We start from the raw sequence: 22,687 nt of genomic DNA, 5'->3' as shown, positions 1-22,687 counted from the left end.
AAATGTACTCCTATAGCAGAGTTTGTCAGCCACACCCAGCTGAAGTGCAAGTGTCAGAAAACAAAGCAGGCGGAAAGACTTGTGGGTGGAGTGACACCACGACTGAAAGTAGTGTTGTCTGTAAATAGCTGAGGTGTGTTCGATTGAATAAATATTGTAAAAGTGAGCTTGACTTCTACGCTTACTTACGGGATGTAGAATCCATGTAACCTCTCATGAGCGCAGCAATAGGTGTCAATAACCAGTTTTGCCCACTCTACGCTAGGGTCCCCCACTCATCCAAAATATTAGCAACATCCCATTAAATATTTAAAATTATCATTCCTATTTGTAGAAACAACAGCATTTAGTATTAAAATGCACTTACATGTGTCATAAATATCACCATGAGTGGAAAAAAACAGCACTCAAGAGTGAAAAGGAGTACCACAATTTGGTGTTGAAAGTACACTTTATGTTTTGTGATGGATAGCAATGTTGCAAAATCATTGTGAGTGTCTTGAATGTGGCCCGATCGCATTGAACTACAGTAATCATACTTTTCCTTTTTTTCCCCCCACCTCCCTCCCTCCCTTCCTCCGTCGCGCACTTCTCGCGATAGCGCCGGAGCCGCTTTGACAGGCAGTCGAGGTTGCAGCAGGCAGGCAGAGGGATACGGTGGAAGGAAGGTAAAGCAGGGAAGGCAGCATCATGGCGGACAGAGACAGCGGCAGTGACCACGGAGGGCCTACCGCAGGCCCTGGCTCGCTGCCGCCCGGTGCGATGGGAGCCATGTCCCGGCTGCAGCACGACACCGAGGAGCTCGCCTCCAAGCGGGTCGACATCCAGAACAAGCGATTCTACCTTGACGTCAAGCAGAATGTTAAAGGACGCTTCCTAAAGATAGCCGAGGTCGGCGCGGGGGGGAACAAGAGCCGCCTGACGCTCTCCATGTCCGTGGCCGTGGAATTCCGCGATTATCTCGGCGACTTTATCGAACATTACGCCCAGCTGGGCCCGAGCAACCCCGACTTGGTGCAGGATGAGCCGCGGCGGGCGCTCAAGAGCGAGTTCTTGGTGCGAGAGAATCGGAAATATTACATGGATCTGAAGGAGAACCAGAGGGGGCGGTTCCTGAGGATCCGGCAGACCGTTAATCGGGGGCCCGGACTTGGAAGCTCGCAAGGCCAGACTATCGCTCTGCCGGCGCAGGGTCTCATCGAGTTCCGCGACGCTTTGGCCAAACTCATCGACGACTACGGCGTGGACGAGGAGCCGGCCGAGCTCCCGGAAGGCACCTCGCTCACGGTGGACAACAAGCGCTTCTTCTTCGACGTGGGCTCCAACAAGTACGGCGTGTTTATGCGGGTGAGCGAGGTCAAGCCCACGTACCGGAACTCCATCACGGTTCCGTGCAAAGTGTGGGCCAAATTCGGCAACACCTTCTGTAAATACGCGGACGACATGAGGAAGATCCAGGAGAGGAGTCGAGAGAAACGGGCTTCGGAACTGCTACCTGAGGGCCCGCACGGCGCAGATGACGGCGACGACGACTGACTGACTGACTCAGACACCGAACCAAACTGAGAACTCAGCAATGAAATGAGACTTCACAGTGTCAAGCGACTGTAAAGAGAGAAGATCTCCAAGGGAATGACCCCTACCCTACTCTCCCCTCCACACACGCACACAAGCACCACAGAAAAGGCAGCACCTTGGCTGTCTCCTCTCTCATTTGACTGGATGTCACCCACTTTATCACCATGTCACAGTAAGCGCTGCTATTAAGGACTTTAACTGTAACATTTCAACTGTTTCTTACTTGAGTTCAGTGATGACAAACAGTGTTTATATCTGTCTAAAAATTTTGCACACCTCAAAAGCTATTTAAAAAAGTCAAACTGTACTAAAGATTTCACCAGAAATGACAAAACAGCTCTATTATGTAAGAAAAACAGCCTTCTCATCGAATGCGTTTCAACATCAGCACAAAGAGAACATTTATTGACTATATCCCTATATTGTATCATTTAATATAAAGGTACGCAGACTAAATATAGAAGCGCTCTACAGGTTATGGACCTGCAGAATGGCAAAAACCTGTCTGCATGCTTGTAGGCTCGTGTTCTGAAAAGAGGGTTGGTAAAGTAGCTAGCTATTTTAATTTGACCCGAAAATGCAGTCTAATTAAAAGTATTACGATTATGCTGAGAAAATAAAAACTCCATGCACTTCAAACAAATGAGATAAGTCTATCTCCGTGCTATCATTAGGGTCCGACCCTCTTGCACCATCTCTTAAGAGATTTCAGTGGGGGAAAAAAGTGCTAACTTAGATGTACAAATTATGATTTTGTGAATCAGCTGTAAAAAGAAAAAAAAAATCCTTAAAATACCCACGTTTTTGTGGGAGATTTTTTGTTGTTGTTGCTTTTATCTTCCCGCGAGGGGAGGGGGTCCATCTTGGGGATGTGCAAAGGTTATAATTAAGGGGGGAAAAGACACGCCTGCGCAGTGCAGGCATCCTCTCTGACGTCATTAGAACCCGTGCCTTATACACTCCGCTCGTTTACGTGTCCTCACGTGGATGGTCCGTGACCTTTGTCCACTTTAATTTAAGTGTGCTGTTACGTAGGCAAAATAGCCTCCTTACCGACCAGGGTTGCTGTAAGGGCGGTAACAAAGAGGTAAGGCGTTGTTCTGCCGAGAGTCTTGCGAGGTCGTGAGTGCCATCCTTGCCAAAATGACAGTGTGGTTTCTCACTCCTTGGAATGCTTCACGGTGGCCAAGATGTTCTTGATATATTGTCGGTGGTTCTACGTACAACTGGATGTAAAAACCACGGCGGTGACAGACACAAAAAATCCGCATAGACTCGACCAGCGTGGAGTGGAGACAAGCTGTTAAAGAACTCGGCAAGGCGTCCTTGTGCCCTTTTATCAGTGCAGGGCTGAGGCAGTATAAATCTTATTAAGGTGCTATAGCTCCTCCATTCCTCCTCTGCTCACTTTACATAATAATATACATAAATGTACAGTATGTTATTGTTCCTCTGTTCCTTTTCCTTTGCATTCTCATCGCTTTGTCATGTCAAAAATCGTGTCAGGTTTCCCCCTCCCAGACTGAGGCGGAGCTACTTACAAAAGAGGGACATTTCTTATTAGTGTGCAATATTACATGCATGCCGATCATGGCGTAGGTGTCACATGTATGGACTATCACAAGATGAAAACAATAACTCGGTATATGATTATTTGAAAGCATGGCAATGTGCTTACTTAACAACGTGATGTTTTATTTTTCAGCTAGAAGTTCTGTAAAACTGTGTGGGGTTTGTTTACCCACTATAAACTCCCAACTCTCCCCTCCTTTATTCTGCTCCATGCACATACAACGTGGATACTCGCTTTGGGGTCTTACACACACATGCACACAGCCTCCCCCCTGCTGAGGCCTCATGTTGCTTTTGGAGTGTTTGGGAGGCCTCTGCAGTATTTTCAACAAGGCCTCCTCTCATTTGAATCCAGGAGTGTGCTTAGGGACTTAGCACGACCCCTTTCCCACCTGACACTACTCACTGGACATGCACATTTAATTCGTCCATTGATTTCACAAGCTAAAAGTCATCTGCAAAGTTTTTTTTTTTTCTAAAATTCACATGTTATGTTTTGTTAATGATAGACAATCTAGCCGTAGATCACGACTGACTGTTCAATTGTTTGTCGCATCCGCCATTACTGAAAATACTGAAAATAAGGAGACACCTCAATAACCTTCCTACTGTTCTAACGGCTTCAACATTATTTCACAAAATAAATCATTGACTGCCATTGGAAGCAACGTCAATTCCACTTAAACATGATCATTAAATCCCACTGATTCCAGTTAAAATATATTCCGATGACTCTTGCTGTCAATGGCCGTGAGTGAGTTAAGGACCCTTAAATAAACAATGACTTTACTAAGACCACCACACAAGCCGACATCAAATGTTGATACACTTTCTTATACCAAACTGATCAAAAAACTGAGCGTTATGATCGAGATTTGACTGTCCCTCAATGGCCATGCAGAGTTCCTCATTAACCAGACAACCAATAGTAGTCTTTGGTCTCACGGCTCAACACTAACCACCCACTAAGTAGCTCATTCAGCTTGTCTTCTGTTTGCACTCAGACCAACTGTCAGGTCCATGATTGACAGACTGTATAGGCTACAATTGTGTATAGATGTTCTGAAGGGAAGTGGATCCCAGATTTTGCGGGGCTGGGGTGGGGTAAGGGGGTGTCAATGCACAATGGAAATATCCCATGTCACTGTTTGGACTGAAGCCCTTTACCATCCCATAAGAGATGTGTTGTACCTTATGAAAATATTTTATCTGTGCTCTGTGTGTGTGTGCGTGTGTGTGTGTGTGTGTGTGTGTGCGTGCGTGCATATATGTGCATATACAGTATATATACTGTATATATATATATATAAATACAGTATATACAGTATATATATATGCAGTATATATATATATATATATATATATATATACTTTATATATATAGTTTGTTATATATGGTGCGCCTCCTTTCGAAAAATATAACAATGTAAACAGGAAAACGTTGCGTTTTTCTTTTGCTTTGTATATTTATACTTACAGAAAGCATTGAATAAAAACGGATACCTACTTGCACTTTAGATATATTACGAGAAATACAAATCTGCATATTATTTTTGATAGGGATCTAATTCAAAGGATATAAATTACTGGCTTTGTGACTATTGCTGGACAGAGATGTATTAAGTTCTACTTATTGAAGTATATTTTGTCTGTGTGTCAGAAAGTTTACTGAAGTAAATTGCATGATAAAGTAGTGCTATACACCAATATTGTTCTTTTTTAAGTTGGTTCAAATGTCTGAAAACTGTGATAACAACCTCTTGTATGTTAAAGCTCTCCTTGCCCTTTCTAGAGTATTTCCTGTCAAAATATGGCCTTTCCTGACTACATGACGATGGTGCTTATACTTTGACTTTGACATCAAGCTCATCCTGTACATCTCAGCATCATCGCAACTCGTGTCCTTACACTCCATTCACCACCTTATTAAATTTATGTTGATTGCAAAAAAAAAAAAAAAAAAAAAAAAACACAAGAAAAAAGGAAAACAAAAGAAAAGGTGTGCTGTTTTGTACAGTGCTGTTTATTTTTAATGTTTGGGGGAGTCTTGTTGTCTGAAAAACTATTAATCATGCAATAAAAGCTCATTCCATGTGTCACTATCACTGCATTCCTGTATCAACACTACATTTATGGATGTTAATGGTTGCAATTTTGTTTGATAGGCATAACTCTATTTATACTTACGCATACATATATGTATTTTATATTGTGTATATGTAGTATATATAAGTAGCATATAGACAACCAATAGTATCTGCTTATTATCAACAATATAGTCATTACATTTTAATTGCATCATTTTAACTGGCCTGAACACTCAAGAGCTGGAAACTTTGGATCTATGCAATAGTTACACTTTTTTCTTTTACATATGCCCTCTGTCCTTTTTGATATTTAGATGGATATCTTATCTAATAATATGTCATTTCTCACTGTAGTATTTATTACCATTTTGCGGCTCATTCTGCATGGTAAATTTTGTTTTGCTCAGCCAATGTAGAAAAAAAAAAAAAACTTTATGTTCACATATTGACTCTTGAAGTACAGTTTTAGTTTAAGTAATGCAAATGTGTATCAACTATGAAAAGACATGCACAGTGTTCAAAAGAAAGTCTAATCCTAACCTAGGTCCAAGCCTATTTCCTGCAGTTATCGCTGAGTGGCTCAATTTGTTCAATTTAATGAGAACCCATTTTCACAGCCACTTAGCTTCTTTTGAAAGTTTTAAAATACAATAAACACTTTTCTGTATTAACAAAAGCAACACTGTGAAATCAAAATCATCATAATACAACTACATGAATAAGCATCATTTATAGTTACTCATTTGCAAAACTTAACCTGACCCAAAAAATAATTAACTCAGTTGCACTAGTATAATTTTTTTTTTTTTTTTTTTTTTTTTTTTTTTGAGGGAGCATTTTAAGTAGTGTTGTTATCGCACAACCTGGAGGTTGTGTAGAATAATGTTAACTAGTCAAATTCAACATATTACTGCTTGTAATCTATTAAGTAATGATTATTAAATTAAATCCATTTCACTTGTGTAACATCAACAAAAAATATCTGGGTTAATTGTTATCAAATATTTTATATTTAAATAAATATATATCGTATTTTCTGACTATAAGCCGCCACTTTTTTCCTTCATTTTGAATCCTGCAGTTTATAGTCCAGTGCAGTTTATTTGTTGAATTATTTGGGTTAATAGGTACCACTTCATTTGACAGCGTCGTCATAAGACCGTCATAACTATGACATGACACTATCATGGGCAGTATGACAGATGTCATTAAGTGTCATCCGGCAAATTATGTCCCTAACTCCATTTATGTCCATCTTGGATCTTTTACATCCATTCAAAAGTGAGATTATTTGCCGGATAACACTAAATTACATCTGTTATAAGCATTTATCAAATATCATGTCAGTGTTATGCCATAATTATGATTGTCTAATGACAGTCTTATTGCGCCAATGTCAAACAAAGTGTTACCAAATATCATAACTAGCAATTTAATGAAATAACTGGAACAATAACTGAAGAAATACCGTATTGGCCTGAATATAAGACAGTGTTTTTTTGCATTGAAATAAGTATGAAAAAGAGGGTCGTCTTATATTCGCGGTCTAGACATTATACCCATTCACGACGCTAGATGGCGACAGATATCGTTGAAGTGATATTCTGTCATGACAGATCTCAGCTACTCTCAAGTTTAAACAGTTTGCATTATTTTATTGCATTGTTTTTCCTCATTCAGATTTATTTCAAGACTACAGTTACAGTTAGACTTCACTTTGATGGTTAATGCAGTTATTGCAATTTTGTTGTCTTATCACAATAGATTGGCTTATTTACATTTCAAAAACCAGAAGCCATTCATTTACGAATCTGATTGCACTTTAGTTTACATTTTTAAATGTTTAGATATAAAGATTTGAATGAGGCAAAATAACATGCTTTTTCTCTCAAATATATTGTTATAATCATTTGTTTCAGATGTACTGTAATTATTTTCTATATAAAAATTAATTTGGTGTTCAAAAAGTCTTTTATCAAACTTGAGCCTTGAAAAAGAGGTATTCGTCTTATAATCAGGGCCGTCTTGTATTCAGGCCAATACGGTAATAAGCACAGAACATGAATTTTAATTGTTATTTACATCTTTAACGCGGCAATGCATGCTAGGAGGCATGTTGGACAACAGCAGTTTTGACAGCAGGTGGCAGCAGAGGTTGACTGTCACCACCAAGGGACCAGTGATGGCCAAATGAAGCTTCTAGAAGCAATGAAGCTTTGCAGCCAATTGGTTCAAAGTTACACGGTGGTTCTTATGACAGTGGTATGATGCCGCTGTCAAATAAAGAGTTACCGGTTAATATCTTTTGGTGTAAATATCCCATAATACAGTGAGGACATCTGCGGCTTATAGTCCAGTGCAACTTATCTATGAACAAATGCCTATTTCGTGCCAAATTTGGGTGGTGGTGGCTTATAGTCAGGTGTGCCTTATAGTGCGAAAATTACCATTTATTGAAGTTGTTTGAGTTGTATTCAAAAGAATCGTTAGCTTTCTCAGTCATCAGGTTTTACAGTGAATTTAAACTGTTTTTTGCTTTTTAAAGTTTTAGAAGTAGCATGCAAAGCTACTGTAAGTGAGCATCTTTTGAAGTGTAAATAAGTTTAGATTCACATATAAAGTCAGCAAAGTCAGAGCCTTCTCTCTGCTGGTTTAAACACTATCAGAATAAGCAATGACCGACATTTACAACTTACCTGAAAATTAGATTGGTATCTTTCCACCGTCTGTTATCTTCATTTCATAGTGCGTCTTTGTGTTGACTTCTCAGCTTCCAGTCGTGTGAATGTAGCTTTCTCTGTTAAACAAATGTCAGCTTCTGGGTGACGTCTGCATATTTCCATCCTATGATTGTTGAGCTAAATAGACTTTCTGTGTGAACCCCACTGTTGATGTGCAAAGTTAGCTCAACCAAAGATTGATTTACTTGAAGTGACAATATCGGACATTTTTAGAGGGGAAATTACATGAATTACGAAACGTGGGTGGACCAGCAAAATTGCTGGCTTGATTATTTCAAGCTGACAACATTGGCAAGAACTAACGGAAACAGGTAAGGAAAAAAATAATTCCTGTTTGTAATTTGGTGTCTAGAAGTCAATAACAACACTCAACAAATAATTGTATTCTTCTAAAATGCCTTTAATATAGAGTACAAAGAAATATATACAGTACATAAGTGATGTCAGTGGCACCCAAGCTGCTGCACATCATTTTGGTGCCAGTATTCATAAATCACAACTACAGTCTTCTCTATAAAACCTTACTTTATGAAGCACAGACTAAATATTCAGTACATATGTTTCTTATGCTGTATGAACATCCGTGTGGAAGAAATTAAAAAAATTTTAAAAATTCAAATATACAACAAAGCAAAATGACAGGTCTATGCTGACATCAAAGTGCCAAAGTTGTGTTTTTTTTATACGCAACATAACAATCAACAAATATTTTTGTCACAGTCCTATTTTACAGCACAGGCCTACCCTAGGACATGAGGAACATCTGTTAGCACAACAGCCAAAGTGACTAAACGGGGACATGTCTGTATTTAACAAAAAAAAAAAAATTATTTATCCTGATATTACTAAGCTTTCTACTGTTAGCATTATCTAGCCCGAATTCTGAGTTTCCAGTGTAGTCCCCAAATGATTTTTAAACCTGTCCATTAAATAATAGGAGAGCTGAACCCCAAAGCAGAGACGTGTCAGCTCTGCGATTCTATGGAAAGCTCTGGTAAAAAGTCAACAAGTGCCTCACAGAGGCTGAGTGAGGAGTTCTAAAATCTACAGTTGTGTCATAAACAAATTACTTAGAATGTGTGTCTGTGCATTTTGGCAGGATCAATAAGGTGCTCACAAACATCAGTACCATCACCACTGGCTCGTCACGCCAATGTTCTTGCAATATGCAAGTTCCGAGAGAGGAAGCATTAATGCGGTATTTTGTTAAATTTGCACTAGATGTCTGCTTTGTCTCCTAGGTCTTACTGAGAAAACCTAACCATCCGCTTCTTGGAAAACAAATCTTTCATAATAGAATGAAAGGATATTTTGCTGGTGGACTTGTTTTCCAGCCACATTTTTTATCGGTGTTTGTGTACCAAATGGCTGCTAAGCTCCAAATGGGCAAAAGACAATATTATGAAGAACACAACAATGAAAGATTTGTACTTTTACTAAAGAGCTGCATCTCATAAGAATTGTAGCTGCATTTGTGCTGAAGTTTTTCAGAGATGAGAAAGCCTTATTGGGATTCAGCGACTTCTGGATTGTTTGAAAGCACAACAAAATACTTCATGACCCTGCAAGATTAAATTCTTCATGAACATCTTCAGTATTTCAACAATGACGATGATTTTATTCAAATATTATGATGTGACTGAAGTGTAAATTTCCAGCTTTAACTAATAGGAGGTAAAGGAGAAAAAAACTTCACAAGAACAGAAGTCAAGAATACAGTGGAGAAATCATCATCATAAAAATCTTCAGTCAAATGCCTTCCTGGATAGAAAATACTTTTACAATACAAACCAATGGTAGATTAGACAAGACTCTCTCATGTTGTTAAATAAGAATCTCAAAACCAATAATCAAGCAGCAAGCTAGTTGTATGGTTAAATTTGTTCCATGAGAAAACTCAATAAAACAGGGGTCTCAAATTTACAGCCCCAGGACCAACATAATGTGGATTTATATAGCCCACACTAGCCCAGATGTCATTACAGATGCCCCTGGATAAAATTAGTTAGGGACCCGTGTCTTGAAAGCCACTTAAAATGGACATACAGTAATATAAATAAAATGGCCAAAATTACTGAATGGTAAATGACGTTTTTGTGAAACCTTTTAAATTAAAGCTACATTTCTACAATTCAAACACAATCATTACAAATCCGTTTTTGTCGTCCATCTTAAAAAAGCCACCAAAGTCCAAATACTGCTGGACCTAATTGTACTGAGATGTGTTTCCACTGATATTTCCGGGTTCAGTCATCCATCTTTCGACATTTTCCACCAACTGTTGTCAGTGCAGTCTTTCAAAAAGAGCAGGTCGGTTGTTATAACAACACGGCACAGTGCTTTAGTTAAGTCACATGCTGAGTCCCTCTATGAGTTGCTAGAAACAGAAAGAATATTTAAACATGTGTCATTATTCAGGGATAACAGCGCCTAAGAAAAATTTCAGCGCTCGAGCGAGATCTGGCTCGGTTTCAAGTTCTTTTTAATTTGATTCAAGTTCCTCTTTTTGACCGTGTGCTCACTAGCTAGTCAAAGTGCCGTGAGTAAGGCACTCAACTCCAGAGCTCCTCAGGCTAACAGTTCCACGAAGGTGGCCCTCTCTAAACGTGTGCAAGGAAACGGTGGTAAACAGACTGAGATCACAATAAAGATTTTTTTAATTATTATTATTAAGAAATAAATAAATAAATAAATATGTTCGGCATGGGTGGATCCTTCTGAGTTTTAGGGAGTTTCTGTAACAGATTCGTGGCGTTGCCTTTCCAAATCACACCCCACCCAAAAAGTAGGTCCAAAGGGGAGTGGGAAATGCAAAGGGCAAAATGCTACAGTAGTACCATTTACTCTACCTCAGCCGCTGCCTGCAGAGACTCTGGCCTCGTTCTCTTTACTCAAACATAAACCCATATTTTAACTAAAGAGAACTGCATCACGCGTGATTTAAAAAAATAATAATAATACTGATGATGTAATAAATAGTGATCACAGTTCCGATCATTTTCAATGTGCAACAGTACTGAGGTTGAGGCAGGGGTCAGTCAGAGTGTCGAGGCGGGGCGGGGTCTTCTATTGCTCAAGGAGGTTTTATCACCAAGGTTGATCATTTCGAGGAAGGATTTTGATTTCGGTAAAACGACAAAGGGGAACCTAATAACACGTTACATGACGCTGGTTTTGGCTTTGAGGGAGGTCGTTTTTAGGGCAGTGGTCCCTTCGGTCCCTTTTTCTCCTCAGCTCGTCTGTTCCACGGCGCCCCTCCCGTTCAAGCCACTGTGAGCCTGGCTGATGGACGGCGAGGACTGTGTCTTGCGGAGATGGCCAGCAAGGACGCCCTCCATCATCAGTCCAGCCAAAACGCTGGCCTCGATCTTCTCCAGATCATCTGTCTCAGTGCGGATTTTGGCCCCAAGGAGGCTGATGTATGTCTCATAGCGGGTTTTCTGGTCAGGAGAGTGAGTTGGGACAGAAGGAGAAACAGGAAAATAAGCAGACGGACCTAAAATGTAACTGTTAACACCACATTGATACATATGCATTGCACACATCCTACATAGTCACGATTTGGCATTTACATTTTTCCCCCTGAAAAATCACCTATTCACTGTTTTTGTGCTGAGGCCAAAGCCATGTCTAATATGAAATTATTGCTTTGGCACCATTTTGTGGCATCTGGTGCCAAGGGAGTGAAAGGAAGTGGATCATGTAATCGCTACCCTCTTGTGGCACCTACAGGTAATTACAAACTTTTTTGTGTTCGTATCTACGACATATTTTTCTGTTTTTGAGGCAAAGCTCGGCTATTTTGTTTGAGGTGCAGGAGTATGAGTAATATTTAATCATAGGGAAAAAAAACACATTCACACTGCAATATTACTTGATTTACAGGTTTGGTTTATATGGGGACCGGCTTATATCTTAAAATATCTTTTCCAATTGAAAAAGATAGAAATACCATTTAAGCATCACATGCTGCTACTTCAGTTGTGTTCCTTATCCACTAGGGAGCAGCATAATACTAAGAGCTCGAAAATCACAACAACAATACTGGTCTGATAATACATGGAGACAACACACAATTAGCTGCTGTAATATTTGCCGTTTATTTATTTATTTATTTATTGAATAGGATGAAAAATATATATTATTTTAAATGTTGCAAAGGCACCTCTAAATATGTCGTAAAGTTTAACATTGCACCTTAATTACTTTCTTCAGGCAAAGTTGTCTCATTTAAATATTCAATTTCTAATTCTCCTTTTTTTTTGTTTTAGTTTGACAGTAAACATTATTAAAAGTATCAAGAAACAGCTTGAAGCCTCTTTTTTTAAGATTTTTTTTTTTTATCTGTTGGTTGCAGTGAATGGAGCTGAGTTCATTGCTCCTGTATGTAGGACTCATTTCTTTAAAAAAAAAAAAAAAAAAAACAGCTAAGAAACAACTTTGTATCTTAAAAAACTTTTAAATCAGTCACAACCCAAGGTCTCTCGCTCTCTCTATCCAGCGTCGACATTGTCGCTAGCCGACCGTGCTGCCTCCTTTGTTTACTGTCTCCAGGTTTGTCTGTCCTCTGTCTTTCTAAAAGCTTCCTGTATTGTGCTGTTACTCCATTTCTTGATGCTGTCCATGTATGCCGCTCTTGTCTTCCCCTTTTACGTCAAATCTCTACCTTTTCTTGAATAATGTCTCTCGTCATGCTGCACTTTCTGTTCCTACTTATATGTCCAAAATAAGACATTTTCTTTTCAATTACTGCTGGTAGAAGCTGTCGCTTGATGTTTAGTTCTTTGAGAATGCTTAAATTTGTTCTTCTTTCTTTCCAGCTTACTCTCGGTAGTCTTGGGTAAAACCACATTTCTGCTGCATGTATTTTCTTTTCCTCGTTCTGTTTGATGGTCCATCCTTCTGCTCCGTATGTTATCACTGTAAAAATGAGGCTCCTCAGTATCTTGAGTTTCAGGGCATTGTTTAATGTTCTGTCTTTCCAAATGTTGTTTAGCTCTATCATTTTTCTTTTTGCTATTCCAATTCGTCTAGTGATGTCTTTAGTGCAGTCTGCTGTGTTGCTTTTAATTGAACCCAAGTATTTAAAGTCTACGACTGTCTCTAGTTGTTCTCCGTTGACCGTCAGATGTTGGATCTGTTGTCCAATGTGAATGTGTTTTGTTTTCTTTAGCTGCAGGTGTTTGTCTTGTCCTTTTTTGTTTAGAGAGTCAATGTCTGTCGCATCTTGATGGTTTGTTGCAAATAGTGCAGTGTCGTCAGCGTATCTCAAGTTTGATGTGTCTTCCTCCAATTTTAATGCCTTTCTTGTCAGTTTCAGCATCCCTCACAACCCAAATTTTGAATTTCTATGCTTTAAAAAAAATAAATCATAAAACACTGCATAATCGATTCAGAGCAATTATAGTACTTTACCACGAATTTCTCTCAAAAAAATCAGTCCAGGCATTTGCTGAGTTTGATGAACGCGATCAGAGAGCATTATATTTATTCTAGGTTGAACCCTAATTGCAATGAAGTGTAGCTTGGCCAATTCTACACCTAAAATAATATACTATATACAGGTAGCCTTTTGTACTGTTTATTGTGCGTTTTCAATAGTGGTTGAATACTTGGGATGAGTTGGTGTGATTGTTTTTGATGATGTGTGGATGCTAAATGACAGATGCTAATCATTTGTGTGGATTGCTATTGCTGTATCAGTAGCTAGTTATAAACGCAAATTTGAATTGTTATCAAAGATGAAACTGCCTTAATTTCATTTTTATTGTAGTTTTATTCTGCAAGTGTTGATGTCATGAGCAGCTGAATAAAGTCAGCAAACCACACAGACGTCTGACATCGTCATTTCGGAGCTTAGCTCGCTGTCTAGCTAGGAATTAGCTCCAACGTTTTGGCGAGAAAAGTACAATGACGTATAATTATAGAGCGGAAATTGGGGTTACGTCGCCAGCGTGGTAACGGGATTCGTTCGTAACCCGGGGACTACCTGTATGTCATATTTGTAATATACATTTGTGAAAGTGACAGTCAAAACTGAGCATTATTGTTATTTTTATAATACATTTTTTTCTTTTTAGATACAGCTTTTGTATTAGCAAGCGGTACATTGCACGAGTTCTTATAGATATCAGTTGTGATATGCAATAAATCAATAGCACATTACAAAGTAAACAACAAACACAAGAGTTTGAGATGAAAAGAACAATTCTGCAAAAGAATATACCTCATATATGAGGTAGTGCTCTTTGAGCCGATACTCCTCCCACTCGCGGCTTTTGGGGTCAGACGAGGGCGGGTTTTTCCGGTGCTCTTCCAGCTCCAGGCTCATCTGCTTCAGCTTGCTCTCGTGACTCAGCAGCTGCTCATCCTGCACCAATTGCATGCCAGGAAAACAACAGAAGACCCAAGAATCAACCAATAAGGTTTTACACATAAATAGAACATGTAAAAGTAGGAACGTAATTAGGGGCAGGTATGGTGGTTTCTAATTTGCAATAATTTTGAATCAGCTTATGCAGTTCTGGGAAATTTATATAAAATATATCAAACAGACAGTCTTGGGGGATTTGATCATTTTTCATAATTTTTTTGATAGACAAGCTTACAAAGGCTCACTCAAACACAGTTTAGGTTAAAAACATACGCGGCGTTTAAGGGGGGCCAGGCCTTCCCCCGGTGGCCGAAAAGTGTCATTGCATGTCATTGCACTTTCCTATATATGTTTTTCAAATTAAGAGTACAGTAAAACCTCCGCTGACGAACGCTTAAGCTCACGAACTTTTCGCCTCAAGAACATTAAATTCGCGAGCATATAGTCTCTGCTGACGAACTAGTTTTCGGCGGACGAACCAAACCACGCGGTCGAACAGCGCCACGAGAAGCTGACGCACGCTCACGGCGTCCCAGTTCGTCCCCTCCCTTTCGTTGAGTGCGGACATGGTTTATGTTTGATAGACATTTTGGACCATATTGAGTGTACTTTTGCTATTATGGGACCGAAAAAGAGTTACCTACAGTCCTTATGGAAGGTGACTCTCCTTCCAAACAGTAACTCCCTCCCTCCCTCCTCCTCCCACTCCATTCCATCAAGCCACCAACTACCATCACAAAGGTAAATAAAACGATTTTATTATACAGTACAGTTTATTTCTTTAATTACAATACAATAGCACATTTATTATACATAAATAAGGTATATTTTTGTGTAGTTTTAAGGCTTATTTAGTAGAAAATTATGTTTTATGGGGACCTGGGAACCGATTATTCTCATTTTAACGGTTTCTTATGGGAAATAAATGTTCGGAAGACGAACTTTTCGCCTTACACACACTTTCTGGAAACCAATTATGTTCGTGAGCTGAGGTATCACTGTATTCTGGTAAAATATTGTCGATAAACGTTTTAAAGCAATAAAACAAAAAACAAAACTGAATGAAATAAACAAATATATGTATATATTTTTATAATGGGTCAAAATTATTTTGACAGATCATGCAAAACAGATCATGTGACTAGCACCTTAGACGGTTATTTGCTTTGCTTACCTAAAACCACCCGAGGACCGAAGAGGCAAGATGGATATACGTCATTTTTTCAAACCTAAGGTTTCAAAAGCGACAACTACTGAGCAAGAACCAAAGATTAAAAATGCGACCATGCAACGCCAGAAAGCACCGCCAAAATCGTGAGCGGAGTTTCAATTTGTCCCACTAGATGCTAATTGTACAACAGAGCCACCACCGGTGTCTTGCCAATGCAGTTACCCCTGTCAAAAATTGTATCCCCTGGCCGCGAGACCTCATACACACACACATTATTTATGAGTTATATCGAGCGAAACAATTAATTGATGGCAGAAAAGAACCACAGTTATATATTTTGTACATCAACGTTTATTAAACTGGAGAAACTCCATACCGGACTTGAATTACAGTAATAACAGTTATAGGTCATCCTACGAGTAAAACAGTAAAACATTGCCTTTTGTTACGTTCAGTACTTATGTTACGTTATACGACAGGAAAAAAAAGTGTGTTTTTTTTTTTTGATAGACGGAAAACCTCGTAGATAACTACATCACCAAAACACGGAAATCAAGCAAATCTGTGCAGCGCAATGACTCTGCCTAGGGGATAACATTTTTGACGGGATAACTAAATTGGCATGACAACAGCAGGCGTACCATATTCAATGCATGAAGGTCTTGGCGAAAAGTATAGCTGTCCTAAGCAGCCTGATTTAGAATTCCCCTCAAGAATGATGGGAAACAAAAAAAAAACACTCATTTTCGACTTATTATTATAAATATTCTTGTAAGTTAATCTTATTGCTGACACTGCGTTTCGGGATCATCATCATGTTGTGCCCCCCCCCCAAAGTCAAACTCCACCTATGGATTTAACCACTGGAGAGAAAGTCTCTGAGTTAAGAGTATACTCATAAATCATTTTAAAAAATATTTTTCTAAAAAGGTAAAACATACACATTGCATCTAGATTATGTAATTTTGACACTGCAAGAAAAAAAAAAAAAAAAAAAAAGCATCAGATTTTGTTAGAACGGGTTCCCATTTAGCGTAGGCGATATATACATATATTTATATATGTGTGTGTGGGTGTATATGTACCTGCTTGAGTCTCGTTGATGATGACGGAAGGATGGGTCGGCAAAATTTTTTCATGGAACCAATGGCGGCAGGAAAAGCTGGAGCGGAGAACAGTGCTGCCACCAGATTTATTCGAAAGATCCACGACATCATCTCCTCTTCACTCCTAAAGAGAAAAAGCACAGTGATAAGCTGATTTGGGATAAGGGAAAGAATAAGAAGCCTCTTCAGTTTACTCACGGAGCTTGCAGTAGAAAAACTCTCCAATCGGAGGTTTTGAGCTTGAGTACGTTGGCTTTCTTGCTGTAATCGGTAGCCCGAGTGGCTAAAGCGTGATGGATTCGCACAGCATTTTTAAGATCCACCTCTGAAATATCAGCATCTGGCTTATACTCATCCTAAATGAGACAAATTATAGGCCATATTCATATGAAGAAACTCAGTTTGACATAGAATAAAAGTCAAGAAGGATTGAAACTATCACTCGCAGTCTTAACTGAATACAGTGGTACCTCTACATACGAAGTTAATCCGTTCCAGGAGCTTGTTTGTAAGTCGAAATGGTCGTATGTCGAGCAGGATTTTCCCATAGGAATACATTATAATTCCATTAATTCGTTCCACAGCCCAAAAACCTGCACTAAATCCTTAAAAAATATTGCTGGTACTATTACAAATGGCAATTACATATAGCAAAACAAATAAATAATAAATAAAAATCGGATTAATAATATAATAATAATAATAATTCCTGTAATAGTGTAACGAAACGGGTTCTAATAAGGCGGACGTTTTTTTCTGTACCTGAAGGCACCGCGGCGCTGACGTGACAAAGAGGGAGGGGAGCGGGTGAAAGTTTACTTTCGCTTTCAATGCTTTCTTGAGAACATCGTCAATTGCGGCAGACAGCAGGCGTTTTGTGTTGAATAAGTTGTGAAAGAAATGATGAAAACGTGGCGAAGCTGGCGATTTCTCTGGAGATGTTACCACAATAAGAATTGTCAGCTTAACTTATAAAGACTGGCGAACGATGGTCAGAGGAGGACCGTGGAGATGTATTGTTGAGCCATTTCACGGATGCCCACCCTACGCTCATATTTTTCTGTCATTTGCATCTTCATTTAGAAGGTAAGCGTCAACTTTTTCCTTGTTTCACCACCTGTACCAACCTTTTCTGAAACCAGTGTTGATTTGTCACACAAGAAAATCCGCCGTGCATTCATCTGCGGTGCTGCCATTGTCGTCGTATTTCGAGCATGTCGTCGGATGTAGAAACAAATGGCGAGTCAAATTTTACGTCGGATGTCGAAAAGTTCGTGTGTCGAAGCGATCGTATGTAGAGGTACCACTGTACTGTTGAAAATCTGACAAAATATCCATCTCTTTGCAGGTAAAAAGTCTGCATAGTCATATGTATATAATGTACAGACAAACAACCATTCACATAGGCGGAGTTTGACTTTTGGGACAGGGGGGGCACCACATGTTGACGACCTCGAAACGCAGTGTCAGCCATAAAATTAACTTACAAGAATATTTATAATAATAAGTTGACAATGAGTGTTTTTTTGTTTCCCATCATTCTTGAGGGGAATTCTAAATCAGGCTGCTTAGGACAGCTATATTTTGCACCAAGATCGTCATTCATTGAATATGGTACGCCAGCCGGTGTCGTTCCAATGTAGTTACCCCAGTCAAAAATTGTATCCCCTGGGCGGAGCCATAAGGAGGTATGGAGGAAAAGGTTGCTTCAATCAAAATATATATTTTCAATTTTTAAAAAGTCGCCTAATTAAAAAAAAAAAAAGTATAAGTGCACAAATAAATTTGAAACGGAAAAAAATGCATGTGAAAGCTATTTTTCTTTGTTTGAATTATTTATTTATTTATTTTATTTTATTTATTTATTTTTTTAATTGAAGCAACTTTTTTGATTAAAGTAATGTTGATTTGTGTTTGGGCCACATTTTGGCTAGGATGTTTTCGTCTTTATTATTCAATCAAAAAATAAGTTGCTTCAAATACATACATATTTTCAAAAAGAAATACAGTGCCTTGCAAAAGTATTCGGCCCCCTTGAATCTTGCAACCTTTCGCCACATTTCAGGCTTCAAACATAAAGATATGAAATTTAATTTTTTGTCAAGAATCAACAACAAGTGGGACACAGTCGTGAAGTGGAACAACATTTATTGGATAATTGAAACTTTTTTAACAAATAAAAAACTGAAAAGTGGGGCGTGCAATATTATTCGGCCCCTTTACTTTCAGTGCAGCAAACTCACTCCAGAAGTTCAGTGAGGATCTCTGAATGATCCAATGTTGTCCTAAATGACCGATGATGATAAATAGAATCCAACTGTGTGTAATCAAGTCTCCGTATAAATGCACCTGCTCTGTGATAGTCTCAGGGTTCTGTTTAAAGTGCAGAGAGCATTATGAAAACCAAGGAACACACCAGGCAGGTCCGAGATACTGTTGTGGAGAGGTTTAAAGCCGGATTTGGATACAAAAAGATTTCCCAAGCTTTAAACATCTCAAGGAGCACTGTGCAAGCCATCATATTGAAATGGAAGGAGCATCAGACCACTGCAAATCTACCGAGACTCGGCCGTCCTTCCAAACTTTCTTCTCAAACAAGGAGAAAACTGATCAGAGATGCAGCCAAGAGGCCCATGATCACTCTGGATGAACTGTAGAGATCTACAGCTGAGGTGGGAGAGTCTGTCCATAGGACAACAATCAGTCGTACACTGCACAAATCTGGCCTTTATAGAAGAGTGGCAAGAAGAAAGCCATTTCTCAAAGATATCCATAAAAAGTCTTGTTTAAAGTTTGCCACAAGCCACCTGGGAGACACACCAAATATGTGGAAGAAGGTGCTCTGATCAGATGAAACCAAAATTGAACTTTTTGGCCACAATGCAAAACGATATGTTTGGCGTAAAAGCAACACACCCTGAACACACCATCCCCACTGTCAAACATGGTGGTGGCAGCATCATGGTTTGGGCCTGCTTTTCTTCAGCAGGGACAGGGAAGATGGTTAAAATTGACGGGAAGATGGATGCAGCCAAATACAGGAACATTCTGGAAGAAAACCTGTTGGTATCTGCACAAGACCTAGACTGGGACGGAGATTTATCTTCCAACAGGACAATGATCCAAAACATAAAGCCAAATCTACAGTGGAATGGTTAAAAAATAAACGTATCCAGGTGTTAGAATGGCCAAGTCAAAGTCCAGACCTGAATCCAATCGAGAATCTGTGGAAAGAGCTGAAGACTGCTGTTCACAAACACTCTCCATCCAACCTCACTGAGCTCGAGCTGTTCTGCAAGGAAGAATGGGCAAGAATATCAGTCTCTCGATGTGCAAAACTGATAGAAACATACCCCAAGCGACTTGCAGCTGTAATTGGAGCAAAAGGTGGCACTACAAAGTATTAACGCAAGGGGGCCGAATAACATTGCACGCCCCACTTTTCAGTTTTTTATTTGTTAAAAAAGTTTAAATTATCCAATAAATTTTGTTCCACTTCACGATTGTGTCCCACTTGTTGTTGATTCTTGACAAAAAATTAAAATTTTATATCTTTATGTTTGAAGCCTGAAATGTGGCGAAAGGTTGCAAGGTTCAAGGGGGCCGAATACTTTTGCAAGGCACTGTATCACTTCAATCAAAAAAAGAACAAATTCAATCATAGAAAACGTTTTTGAATGCGAAAAAAATATTTGAGATTGAAAAATTTGCATTTGAACACTTAATTTTTCATTGAAAAAGTTTTCTTTGACTGAAGTAATCCTTTTTGTGTTTGGGCCATATTATGGGTAGGACATTTGTTTCAAAATCCTTCAATCCCAAAAGAGTTGCTTCAATCAAAAATATATATATATTTTCAATCAAAGAAAAAAATCATTTGAAAAATAAAATTGCCCTCCCCTATTTTCTTTTTAATTATATGCAAAGCAAATGGCCATCTAAAGTCACATGATCTGTTCGAAAAATAATTTTGAGCCATTATAAAAATGTATTTTTTTTGTTCATTTCATTCATTTTTGTTGCAGTTTTATTGCTTTACAACTTTTATATGTATAGACTCTACCCACCGACGTCACAAAATCACGTGATCGCTGTATTGTTCCGCCCCATTGTCCGTCATTTTGTGTCTGTATTATCAATGGTCTCAATTGATCGTGCAATTTATAATGCATTTCATGGAAGACCCGGTGCTTTCGGATGCCGTAAACTCACTGGATGCGTTGCATAAAAGGCGTTATGTGGAAAAGCTTCAGTTTATCCATTCGCCAGATCCATATTTGATGCCTAAATCGATGTTTTTCGACCCGCTGTCTTCGCCGTCTTTGCCTGACATCTGCTAGCTACCCTGATATTTACAACTATCTTGTCCACACAAAATCAGCCTATTCTCACGAAAGTTTGAAAAACTTTAAGAGCTTGGAGGCTTATAAATACTTCGTTGCTGGTTGGGTGAAACAGGTCCTTGTCCACGAAAATTCGGCAGGAATCTATCTTGTGCTTGGAAAGGTGAGTTACGAAATTTTCAATTCAAAATCTTTTGTTCTTGCTAACATCCACTGTCAAGTCTAATGTATTTCATGTCATTTGTCAATGGAGCTATGGCTTTTAATGTTTATATGGTTTAGCGATAGCACTCTCACTACATACATACGTATATGTTGTCGGCGATTAGCCTAGCAATGATCTTAATTGTGGTTGTCAGCCCAAAACCCTCTAAATATATATTAAATGCATCTTACCAGATATAAAATGACTACTACATAATCTGTGGTAATCGTTTGGAGCCCAGTTTTCTCGTCGAATTGCAGCAGCCCATCTCGCTCTCCTCTCCGGGTTTCTCGGAATCCGGCAGAACTTCAAGTCTCTCCGTCTATCTTCTCTGTTATTGCAACCGACCGCCACACATGCCTTCACCATTTTGATTATTAATGTTAACGAGCAGAAAAACACGCCGCAAATAGGAGGAATGTACGTAGCCGTAACAGGTAAACACGATGTGTTGACGGACAATTGGCCGGCATCAGTCAGGAGGGCGGAGTTGTGACGTCACGTGAGTAGGGTCTATAGGAAAGCCAATTTCATTAAATGACACTTTTCGGCCACCTTAAAATCCGCTTATAACCATTCACCCACATTTAGTTTAATAGTTACTGGTCAAACTGGTTCCTCCCACCCTTTTAAATAATAACATTACAAATTGGCCTACAACTTGGCAATCTTGACATTTTTGGACCTTGGGAGTCTGCATTAACCTGAGATGAAGGTTTTTGAGACAATGATAAAACTTGCAAGCACGCGGAAAACCAGCAGAGGGGGACAAACACACTACGGTTAACAGGCCTTATTTGCCTCACTGCCTTCCTCTCAAGCACGCAAAAGCACAGTGGAGTAGAACCACTTTTTCTGCATTCACCACATCAGTGACGTCTTGTAGTGTGTGTGTTTCTATGGCAACAAAGCAAGAAGGAAGGGGTGCAGCACCTTTTGTAGATATAATATCATTCCCTTCAGAACCGCGTAGAACTTCTTCCAACCACGGCGACCCCGAGGGGCTGGAAAGTAGGAATCGGAGAGAAATTGAGAACACATTGTCGCAATGATTCAAAAAACAATAATATTTTGAAATAAAAATGATATGAATAAAAAAAAAAAAAAAACTGACTTCCCAGTTAACATATCACTAAGTTCAAGTTTGTGTACTCACTCCGTTTACCATCCATGTCAGCATGGCTTTTGCGAGTCAGCACTCCATGTTTGTAGGTTACAGCATTGAGGAGGATGGGGATGGCGATGAAAGGGTTATTGCTGTCCGTTACCCTGGCAACACGTTTACTCCCGCCCTCACACTGCTCCTCCACAAGCTCCGACAAGCTCTTCCGTAGCTCTTCTTCTTCACTGCACCCAGCAAAGAAAAAAAAGATGAACAGGAGATTCGCATAGTAAGGAGATGTATTTTCTTTTTAAGCAGAACTGAAAAGCATACTCACACAGCCCACTCCAGCTTCTCATTCTTGATGGAGTTATACAAGACCTGTTCCGAAAAGGTAGAATATTGCATT

The 22,687-nt window shown here is 39.2% G+C and overlaps 2 protein-coding genes across 2 annotated transcripts in view; one reads left to right on the top strand and one right to left on the bottom strand.

Annotated features, from left to right (window-relative positions):
• The first annotated feature begins 618 nt into the window (after positions 1-618).
• On the top strand, positions 619-14,737 carry LOC130923864 (transcriptional activator protein Pur-alpha-like). The gene has a single exon (XM_057849957.1). The coding sequence runs from the start codon at positions 691-693 to the stop codon at positions 1,534-1,536; it is 846 nt and encodes a 281-aa protein (XP_057705940.1). The 5' UTR covers positions 619-690; the 3' UTR covers positions 1,537-14,737.
• Positions 8,348-22,687, bottom strand: part of psd2 (pleckstrin and Sec7 domain containing 2) — a 73,999-nt gene continuing 59,659 nt past the window's right edge. Inside the window, exons 9-15 of the mRNA XM_057849955.1 lie at positions 22,616-22,659; positions 22,333-22,523; positions 22,110-22,180; positions 16,827-16,984; positions 16,608-16,752; positions 14,205-14,348; positions 8,348-11,418 (exon numbers count right to left, since the gene is read on the bottom strand). Coding sequence (XP_057705938.1) covers positions 11,209-11,418; positions 14,205-14,348; positions 16,608-16,752; positions 16,827-16,984; positions 22,110-22,180; positions 22,333-22,523; positions 22,616-22,659 — 963 coding nt within the window. The 3' untranslated portion in view covers positions 8,348-11,208. The remainder of the gene's footprint in view (positions 11,419-14,204; positions 14,349-16,607; positions 16,753-16,826; positions 16,985-22,109; positions 22,181-22,332; positions 22,524-22,615; positions 22,660-22,687) is intronic.

The sequence above is a fragment of the Corythoichthys intestinalis genome, chromosome 11 (genome assembly GCF_030265065.1).
Source record: "Corythoichthys intestinalis isolate RoL2023-P3 chromosome 11, ASM3026506v1, whole genome shotgun sequence".
Lineage (NCBI taxonomy): Eukaryota > Metazoa > Chordata > Actinopteri > Syngnathiformes > Syngnathidae > Corythoichthys > Corythoichthys intestinalis.
This window is presented reverse-complemented; position numbering and strand designations above follow the sequence as displayed.